At 40.8% G+C, this 11048-nt stretch overlaps 1 protein-coding gene across 1 annotated transcript; it reads left to right on the top strand.

The window, feature by feature from the left end:
* The first annotated feature begins 10 nt into the window (after positions 1 to 10).
* rfk (riboflavin kinase) lies at positions 11 to 5566 on the top strand. Its single transcript, XM_035165681.2, has 4 exons — positions 11 to 541; positions 2019 to 2170; positions 3384 to 3486; positions 3583 to 5566. Exons 1-4 carry the CDS (start codon positions 460 to 462, stop codon positions 3753 to 3755), a joined length of 510 nt encoding a protein of 169 aa, XP_035021572.1. The 5' UTR covers positions 11 to 459; the 3' UTR covers positions 3756 to 5566.
* The last annotated feature ends 5482 nt before the right edge of the window (positions 5567 to 11048 follow it).

Genomic DNA, 11048 nt, shown 5'->3' with positions numbered 1-11048 from the left:
GCGGTCCATGACGTCACCAGAAGCGGACGCAGATGTGTAAAACATACGTAACATCGGTGGTTTTCCTCGATCACCGGGTTTAACTTCCAGCGTCACACAGCCGGAGAACCCGAGACTCACCGGGACCGTCATCCTCAACCACCGCACAGCCAACACCCGTGAATAAGACCCGTCGTACCGGCTGATGAGGCTAGCAGCGGTTAGCTTAGCTGGTGTAGCTGGTGAAGTGTTACAGCTGCTCCGGTTCAACTTTATCAACCCCGAGCTAACTACCCAGAGGCTGAAGCTTCACCTCGGCTCAAGGACGGACTCTGACACCCGCACGGACTCAGCCTTTGCTAACCGAGCTAGCCCACAGCTAAGTGCGGGCTGGTTGGCCGCTCCGACTTCCTTGTGTCGTTCGAGGTCATTCTACTGCGTTCACCGGACACGCAGCCGACAATCACCGGGACACCAGCCATGAAGAGTCTCCCGTACTTCTGCCGGGGAGAGGTCATCAGAGGCTTCGGCAGAGGAAGCAAAGAACTGGGGATTCCCACAGGTGAGTGGGTCGTCGGTCAGTGTGAGCCCTTCAACCTGGATCCTGGCGGACGCAGGTGACGTAAGGTCACTGTGAATCGGTCTCAGTAGCGGGGAGCCAGAAACCCGGAGTGGGGCGCGGAAGTCACCGCAGCACTGACAGCTCGCGTCTGCCCACATGTTACTGTCTGTCAGCGGATCGATTGGCAGATATCGTTCACTGTCCATTCATTCAAGTCAGTTGGTGTGAGGTACTGGAGTCGCACTGGCGTGTTTATGACGACACGTTTTTACGCAGCCACCGGACATTTGTTTGTTTGCGTCAACGGACTAACGGTGGAACTTGTGAGATGGCGACAACAATGATATTTAATAATGGTCATAATGTAACGAAGGGATTACATGAATGATCTGAAGCTGCCACCACCTAGTCTACTAGAAAGCTAATCGTATCTGCAGCTAAAGACCATAATAATGATACATGAGTTATTGTTGTTAATCTCTCTACTACCCGGACATGCAGTAGTTAATGGCGTTTTGAAGTTGGAAGCAGGGAACTAGGGACTCACTGTAATTAGTTGTCCTTTACCCATTCGGACTGGGCTTGTGAGTATTTTAGGTCTTTTGTTGGGATTGTGAGACTCACTGTGTTGTATGCGTTAAAAAAAAAAACCCGCTATTGAGACACAAGATCCAAAATCCACAATGATGCAAAGAAAAATATTCCAAATGATTTTTGTAAATGCGGTTTGCAACTGGTATGGAGCTCAGTGGAGCGCACACCTCAACCAAGGCCCAGCAGACCCCTTGCATTCAATCAAGCTGCACCAAATTTCCCACACTCGTTGAAATCAGTTCCCCAAATGTGCGGGATTAAATAAAATCAAGATCCAAGTGTTACTCCCACTCCCTGGGAATACAAAAAAGAAATAGAAATCATTGATCTACTCCCAGATCCAGATCAGCACCAACATTGTATGGGTTCCTTCCTGACTCACACCACACCCTCCTAAGTTTCATAGGAATCCATTGGGTAGTTTTTGTGTAATTTTGCTCACAAACAAACAAACAGTGGTGAAAACATAACTTTCTTGGCAGATAAGATATAAGAGAACTCTTTTTTTTTTTTTTTTAGCACCACAACGAGATTTGCCATGTAACAGCAGCGAGATGATAGTGCAAAAATATCAGTCATTCATCAGTCATAAACAATATATAGAATGTGAACAGAATATATACACAACTCATGAAGATCCCTTTAAATTGGACATAAGTTACTTGATTTATTCCTATAAAGGGAACAATGACATCTACTGAGTAAAAAGAAAAAAAAATATCTACAAATATAATAGAACTTCACGGCTACTTCAAGGTTTCTCCAAATAGTTTGTGTTCTAAGTCTTTATCTTCTCTGCCATCCAGCAAGAAACCAACTTAATTTCACTTCTCAGGCAGAGCTTACGTACTGAGCCTTTTTTTTCTTTCCTTCTCATCTCCAGCCAACTTCCCAGACTCGGTGGTGGACAATCTTCCGGCCGATATCAACACAGGAATCTACTACGGCTGGGCCTGCGTGGGTAATGGGGATCTCCACAAAATGGTGATGAGCATTGGCTGGAATCCTTACTACAAAAATACCAAAAAGTCCATGGTAAGCACAAGATAAGCGCTGTATTAGTCTGAAAGAGAGTATTCACATTGGAAATCTATTAGATGTCAGTCTTTGACCACCTGTGGTTTCAAGGCAGCGATGGTCTGGTCACAAGCCCCCTTCTTAACCCACAGCCCTGGGTGCAAGTAAGATTTCAGACAGTGCGACAAAACATGAAAATTTAAGAAAATCGGAGTAACTAAAATTAAACGTTTTGAGATTGGATTATACAGAGCTACAGGGTGAATGTGGGCACTCACTGAAGAAAAATGATCATCCGTGTACATGGTTTCACTTATGGTTGCACATGAATGCTGGTTGCAGAATGTTAAAAGGACTGATTGTTGCCAGTGTCATGGTTTGTTTCATTTCATGCTATATTTAAACAGTAAAATACATTGTTTTCACTTGAATATAGTTTAGATTTCATAACAGGTTTAATATGCTTCCTATTAATGTAGTTAGTTCCATCAAGGTTCAAGAAAAACTATCCAAACAAATATCACTTGTAGCATGTGAGACAAAAACGGCTCCAATTTCATTATTTCTAGACGACCGTTCATTCCAAATGTTTCCAGGAGTCTGGATCACACTGAAGTTTGTAGTCAAGCGGAGAAAGAAATGTCATGACAAATCAAATTAAATGGTTTAATTAGCCTTGACTATTAAACGGCATGTAAGCAGGACTGCATGAGGCGAAAGACTGCTGCCTCAAAAGTCCACGAAATAACAAGGATAGCAATTTCGTGTTGAGTGAAAACTTTAGGATGAAGAATAAAGTAAAGAAAGTGTACTTTACACTTTACACTTTTTTTTGTTCTGAACAATTTACATCCCTATGTAGATTTTCTTTTTTCACTATGTAACAATGAGAAAGCAGCATTTTGTCAGCAGTGAATTTGAAGTATGGAGATTGCACATGTGCAAAACTGTCAAGTATTAAATGAAAACCCATTGTGTTGAAAAGCGAGTCGTGCTAAATAAAGTGTTTGGTGCAAACGCTGTTTTCAAAATGGCCGTCTTATTTGATTACTTTAATTTTATTGTATGCTTAATTTATTTAGCAACTCCTTAATTTTACAAATGTCACATGCACACACAGGGCAAACTGTTCTTCTTCATTCTGGTTTGAAAACACTTGGAGAGAAGCACTAAATATTGATCTTGTTTGTGTCTTGTGGGAATTAATGTGAAATGTTTTTTTTGGTTCTAGGAGACTCATGTGATTCACACGTTCAAAGATGACTTTTATGGGGAGATTCTCAGTGTGGTCATGGTGGGCTACATCCGTCCGGAGAGAAGCTATGACTCTCTTGGTACGACACTATACTCTTTCACACGCACACGCACGCACGCACACTCTCTGACTTCGCTCACTTGTTTTCTGCATGTCTTCGTCTCTTTCTGAACAGAAGCCCTCATTGCAGCCATCAACAACGACATCGAGGAGGCCAAAGTCAACCTGGAGCTCCCAGAGCATCTCAAACTGAGAGAGGACAACTTCTTCACCAGCGCCTCCACCTCATCTCCAGCCCTGCCCAGCACCACAGCGTCTACGTCACAGACTATTATAAATGGTCACTGACAGCTGGCTGTGCCTGCAGCACCTCGCTTGTCCACGGGCGCACACACACACATTTCTGTATACACACAGGTTTGTGTATTTGTATTCATTGAAATGCACAGAACACATTCTGAGCCTCCTTTGCCATTTCTGCACGTAGACATGATCACAAACAATCCATTTTTTTCAACTGTACTTTTCTTTTCCTTGGTCAGCATTTCTGTTTTAAAGAGTTCTTTATCTTCCTCTATTGGTTTGTTGTTGACACAATAGATGATATTCATTTGTATATATTCACACCAGAATTGCTGTATGCAACTCTTGGGATATCACTGCTCCTGATGTATATTTGGAATCTTTTATGTGAGAAGGTACCTTTTTATATTTAAAAATGCAGTTCTTGGATTGATGGTAACCAGAAAATACAAGCAGAATATTTATAATCTGTCTATAAATGATTATACAAATATGTTGACCATAAACTCAACTATGTGAACACTATCTATCCATGGTTATAAAAACATTACTTATTGAGTCCTTTTCTCTTGAGATCTATAGTTCTGTGTCAGATGGTTAGAAAGAAGGTCTGGGCATTGTTTTCAGTAACAAAAACACAGGTGATGCAGTTCCATGACTTTATGCACCAACGTGGCTCAATGCAAGGCATCTGTGTGAAGACAGGGATCTTTTCTTTCCTATTTTTATTTAATTCTGAAAAAATGTCTTTCCTCCCAAGTGTGACACAAACTTAATACTGTTCACTGCCCCACAAATTAACGAAGCACATGCATTATGCATGCTTGTGAACTGGAATTATTGAATAACTCCAAGCATATTTATTTATTTAATGAAATTTACACAAAACATGCTTTAAGCATAGGCCTTATGCATGTCAATGACCTAGAGTCCACCCTTCTCTGTGGGTTAATTACAGATAGTGAAACATCGATAGGGGAGATAAGATGAAGAAGAATGTCCACAGCTCCTTTTTCTCGCTTGGGGGCAAAAGTCTTTGAATTGTTGAACATTAATGTATACCACCCACATGTAGTCTGGACAGAAAAAACCCAAATACAGTTCTTCAACTATATACACATATTACAGTTTAATTCGATTTCATGGGGTCGTGCAGAATTTTAACAAAACTATTGACAAAGTCCAATAGACGAGCTCTTAACTGTGTTTTTAGATCTGTGTGTGCGCCTGCTCTTTTAAAACTCTTTCAAAAACAGTGACATGAAATGATCAACATTTAACTACTAAGTGTAAAAAAGACTATTTGATACTTGGCAAAGAATCTTTTGAATGAATGACGTGAGTCTACCGATGTGATTTTTGATTTTAAGTCTGCATTGTATTTTAGTTTATTAAACTGTTATTTAGGGAGTAAAAAAAGTCTGAGTGCATTTACTGAAGGATGACATTCATCATGCAACAGTAGCTGTGATCCTTTGTCGGAACCTTTCTATTCCGAGGCTGGTAATTTAGTTTCTTAGACAAGTGGGAAAATCATGATAGACGCAACTTGGACCCTGTACTTCACTGCAACTCCCTGTAATGTTTTGTTTGATGTATGATATATGATCCATTATGTTAATCCGCTTAAGTACTTCATCTACAAGCTAGATCTTACTAACTTCCAGTTGTAATATGCGGCTTCCTCTACCCATAGCAAACTTATATTTATTTTCATATCTCTAACGCTGGCTGCTGCAAGTATTTATTCCACACAGGGACCAGGGTTACTGCATGTAGAGTTACAGGTTCGACACAACCTTATATTTTAATTAATGTGTTTTAGGATTAAAACAAATAAATATTTGATTAACATACATTTCAAAGTTCTTTTCTTTTGGCAGTAGAGTGATTACCAACAGTCCTTTTTTATCAACATCGTTATCATTATTCTGTGAGAAATGATAGAAACTGTTGAAAGAAGTCCTATCTCGCAGTTTTAAAGAAAGTAAAAAAATGACATTTATTGGGTTCTTTCTTGGATCATGCAAAAAATATTGAATGGAAATCGGTTGCATAGTTTTTTGCGTAATCCTGTTAACTAACCGACAAACAAAAAATGCAAATGTTAAATATGTCCTCGGCGCAGGTAAAAAGGCTCTCAGAACTGAAATTAGAAATAGAAGTAACTTTATATGCATACGTATGAATGCTGCACTACTATGGGCCATATTTTCAGATGGACACGAAGTGGGTGTCTAGAATGGAACCAAATTTACCTGGAATTTCATATTAGGCCTGATAATGCATCTGATTTGAATATTAACTAAAATCACGTACAATTTTAAGTCAAATCATCACAGTGGGAGTGGGAGTGTGTCATTCACTGCACAAACAAACCCTGAGTTGGGTGAGGCATTAGTTTTACATGCATTAAAGTTTAGAAAGGAAAAACAACATGTCAGGTCAATGTGACGCCATAGTCAACGTGAGAAGGAATGTGGCAGATGTCCCTGAGTCAATGTTGTGTCTATTTGTTCAGTCTAGTTTGAGATAAGACAATCAGTGCAAAGGTTGTACAACAAAACATCTTCACAGGGTGTTTATTTGAAAGTTATGTGAGAATACAGAATATCAAATAGAGCAGTATGTCTGTTATAGGCCTACTGAGCATGGAATGCTACATTGGAAATCTATACCTGTTTCAGGAGACAGGTCAATTAGGATTAAAACATTTTTACACTGATTTAGCTTTCTTACGCAACGACTCACAAACCAGATCCAGTTTAAACATGTTACTAAGCTTCGTCATCACTGGGACCAGCGAGTAGTCACCTGTGTGTGTCGGTTTGCATGGAACTCAACACCACATCCCATGGTTAATTAATACAAAACACACACACACACACACACACACACACACACACATCTGAAGAAATCTCACACACAGCATATTTCACTTCAACCCACTGCACAGGAAAATACACTTATAACAATACATCTATTACACAATTAAAGGAATAAGTTGCACAATTCAACAGTCGAGCAACATTATTGATGCTGAGGTAAAAGACAAGGTGGCAGTGACATAGATTTAATCTGCAGACATAATCACGAGTGGGTTCGCCACAAATTTTATTAATTGTATATTTTATGCACAATTATTTAAAAACATTTTCTCGCTAAACTGAAGCTGGATCGTTTCAGTCCTTTGCAAACATCCGACATTTCTCTCCCATAGATTTTGCTCTCTCTCTTTCATATTCTGTAGGTATCCCTGACTCCAGAGCTGCAGGATCCAGATTTGACACCACACAACTATTATTATTATTATTATCAACTGGTGCAATTTCATCTATCCCACTTATTTTCATAATAACCAGTCTGACAGAAGTTACACAACTGTTCCTGGTCTCTCTCTCCTCTCCTCTCCCCTCCACCCCTCTCTCTCTCTCTCTCTCTTTTCCACCCTCCTCTCTTCTCTTCCCACACTTTTCTCCGTCAAGGCAGATGGACGCCCTTGTTGAGTTTGGTTCTTCTCCAGGTTTTTTCCTTTGAAAGGGGAGTTTTTTCTCACCAAAGTCACCAGAGTGCTGCTTGTTTTGGGAACTGTTGGGTTTCTCTACAATCTTGTAAGGTCTCGACCTTACCATGAGATGCTTTGTATGATGCGATTTGGTGCCATACAAATAAAATTGGAATTTACTTGTACTTTAATCTGTCACATGTATGTTATTTGTGAAACCACAACTTACGCAGGATAAAGCTGGAAAACTCAAATATGTTTTAACATTATTTACTGTAGGTCTCTCTGGTCGCCAGGTTGGAGATGTGAAAGTTATTTATTGTGTTGAAAAGTCCCCCTGTCAGTAGAAGCTGTAATCTGAGTTTATTAGAAAGAAAGGAAAAAACACTCGTAAATATAATCAGAAGAAAAAAACATGAAACAATCGGCCAACAAAACAGCCAAATATTACATTTCCTTTTTATTATTACATTTTCTACATTCCTCAACTGTATGAGTAGCTCTCGTCATCATACTCCATCTCAATGTCATCTTCGTCCAAGAGTCCGTACTTAAACTTCCGATACACTGTCCCATCTTGTCCCATGTATATGATATCATCATCCTCTTCTTCGTCATCCTCCTTACATTCAACGATTTTGTCACTGTAGTCCCCAAACGCAGAGGCGGTGGGTTCTGGGTTGACGCCTCCATTGGAATCCAGTTTCTCATATCCTCCAGAATTGGTTTTGGGTGCAATTGCGAGGGATCTAGCTCGGGCACTGAGGAAGAGGAAGACCCCTCCACCCAAGGAGACAATAAGTAGAACACAAACCGTGATGAAGAGTTTGGGGGTTCGGCCTTGAGCCTCAGCTGCCTCCATCACAAAGTTCACGCCCATGATGCACTCGTCTGAGAAGAAGGAGATGGAGCAGAGCATTAGGTCACATTAGACAAGTGTAATTTGTGTACAGGCTTTGTTTTGCCTCTGTGAATACGACAGCCAGTGTCCACAGGCATCATGTTTTCAGGTTGTCCATCTGTCCGACCCATTCTTGTGAGAATTTTTTTTGTTGGACTCAAGGATGAACTGATTAGAATTTGTTAATCAAAGCTTAAAGGCATGTAACCACAGTGCGTTTTTCCAGTTTTTCCAGTTTTTCTTCCTTGTATGAGGAACATTATCTTTCTTAAATATTGGAAAAACCCCATGAGCCAGGAAGATGTTGACACAGTTGGAAAGCTTTCAATAAGATCATTTATAGGGAAACCATTTCTAATGGCAGAAGTCCTGAAGGCCTGTGACCAAAGACTCACATGCATGAATGCTTTATTCCAGGGAAAGGAATGAATACAGTTTGTATTCTTATGAAGAGCAAGTTGCATCAGTGAGATGACGCAACACGCCTCAGGGATCTGTGTGTTACCTCGTGAGGCCTCGCAGTCACAGCACTGCCTGGATATCGGCATGTCATCCTGGCGTTTCTCATTTCCACAGCAACTCAAGCAGCGGCCGTCGTCGGACAAGATCTGGAGTGCAGGGCACACGGTGCAATTCCACATGCTGGGACCTCGACAGTCCACGCAGGAGTCGTCACACGCCCTGCAGCTGGGCTCATCCCGCTTGGAGTCAGAGCCCTGGAGCAACAGAAGAACTAGTTATACAGCTGACTGAGCAGTGTCAACTCCACACATCTATCTCAGTGCAGCCTTTTCCAACTGCAGCTGAAGTTATACTTATAATATAGTTTGGTTTTCATGAGGTTAATGTGCAAGGTTAGTTGAATGTAAACAAAAGCACTATAGCTGTCTGTCACCTGTGAAGCATAGAGGCCTATAAGACACTGGGATTCACAGATTCCACCCATGAAAGTGTAGCCGTCATAACAGGACAGACAGGCCAGAGCGCCCTCATCTGGTGGAAAAGAGAGACGGAGAGGAATCACACGACAGGAAATAGTTTCATATGCAATCACAAGACTTAACCTGAATTTCAAAATGGTGAACAACCACAAAAACAACAGCAGACGTGTGCCATGACTTATATATGATAAACAAGACAAATAATATTATTTTGAAAGGTCTTATCAATAAGACATTATATTTATAAAAGGATACAATTATTCATTCATTAAATAAATAATAATGTAGAGTAGTAATAAAGAAAATATTAATGTTCCTAAAGTCAAATGTATTTTACCTGTGACCGTGAACCTTGGAGGGTAAATAACATTAATTCAGAGGAAATAAATGTGCATTTGTCCAGTGTGCTGTGTGAATGATGTAGAAAATGAGTTTCACTTTGTTTTCTACTGTCCACCCTATTGTGAACTGTGTGATGCTCTATTTTGTAAAATGTAACATAATCAAGAATATTTATTTTGAAAATACGAATGTATTACATATAAAATATTATCAGGAGAAAGCCTTAATTTATAGCTATGTAATAGTTCTATGTGTGATAAGTTTGTTTGGGATTTCTTTCGATCTTCTTGTGCCGTTACGTTTTGCATGCATTGGTATGACTGAGATAAAAATATCTGTTTTATGTATTTATATTATTAAAATAACAGAGATGTGATGTAACTTATTTGATTCTCCTGGTTGTCAAATGGTGACTGTGTAATTCCAGCATCTCCGTTTTGAGTCCAGACACGGACCTTTCCTACATCTCTATCTCTTAGTCCTGTGGTTTTGATTTAATGTTCATTATTATCACCGAGATCGCAACTGGGACTGAACCATGAACGTTCACTCATAAGAAATCACACAAAGCCTTTCGTTACCGTTGCAGCTCTTGCACGTTGGGTGACACTTGTAACAGTGGTTGGACCTGTTCTCTTGGTAGTAGGTTGGAGGGCAGCTCTGCAGGCACTGTCCCCACTGCCTCAGGTAGACGTAGTCCTGCCGACAACTCAGACAGTTCCTGCTACCACGACCCCAACACTGGCTACAGGAGGGGTCGCAGCGCTCGCAGACCATCGTGGTGGTGTTGCCAAAGTGACTGAAAAGGAGAGCGGATACCTGTTCAGTTTGTGATGTAGAGGAGAGTGAGAGTGAGTAACTGTAAAAGCAACTTCCAAGGTGCACAGAGGAGGAGTAAATTCTCCAGCAACACTTACTCACACCTATCTCTACATCTATCTTAGAAACACCTCAGGGCCATTATTGACTCAAAACTGAACTGTGAAGCAAACTGTGTGGAAAAAGGGAAGCTGCCCGTTTTTCCACATTGACAAAACCATGTTTCTTGTTCCATCGTACTTTCATTGAACTGTGTCTTTTTGTCTTGTGTCATAGTTTAGTAACCTTTAGTATCCATAACATTTTATTGGTATGTTTTAATGCATTTTATCATGTCTTGTCTGTGCAGTCTGTAAGTTGTCAGTCAAACGAATGCGTCTTTCCTCGACTGCAAACCAAATCTACATACGGATACAAATCACGTAACCTGAAACACTTCCGGTGTCCAGGACAACTTTGTCGTCAGGCCAATGCATTTCGACTTGTGGCCTTCATCAGGGTCCAACCTGCGTGTTCTTACCTTTCGGAGCAGGTTTCCACGCAGCTGCTTCCCTGCCTGAAGAATCCAGGTCTGCAGGTGCGACACTCCACACTGTGGCGGCCAACACACGACTTACAGCTGAAGTGGCAGCGCTCGCACACACGTTCATCCTTGTCCTCGGCATAGTAACCCACGGGACACTGCTGCACACACGTGCTGTCTGATGGACACAAAGTCAAAACACTGAAGGAGAAGTTTGCACAACATTTAATGGGAAATTTAAATGTTAGGGCTTACGGACACTTGGATGACACCACAGGAGCAGTATTGTGTGTTGTGTATTTTTTCT

The sequence above is a fragment of the Hippoglossus stenolepis genome, chromosome 9 (assembly GCF_022539355.2).
Source record: "Hippoglossus stenolepis isolate QCI-W04-F060 chromosome 9, HSTE1.2, whole genome shotgun sequence".
Taxonomy (NCBI): Eukaryota; Metazoa; Chordata; class Actinopteri; order Pleuronectiformes; family Pleuronectidae; genus Hippoglossus; species Hippoglossus stenolepis.
This window is presented reverse-complemented; position numbering and strand designations above follow the sequence as displayed.

What these genes read in the sequence shown, in the direction of transcription:
- rfk (XM_035165681.2), top strand. Translation starts at nt 460, where the DNA reads ATGAAGAGTCTCCCGTACTTCTGCCGGGGAGAGGTCATCAGAGGCTTC. An exon ending in AGAACTGGGGATTCCCACAG is followed by an intron (nt 542 to 2,018) that starts GTGAGTGGGTCG and finishes TCTCATCTCCAG; the next exon opens with CCAACTTCCCAGACTCGGTG. An exon ending in AAAATACCAAAAAGTCCATG is followed by an intron (nt 2,171 to 3,383) that starts GTAAGCACAAGA and finishes TTTTGGTTCTAG; the next exon opens with GAGACTCATGTGATTCACAC.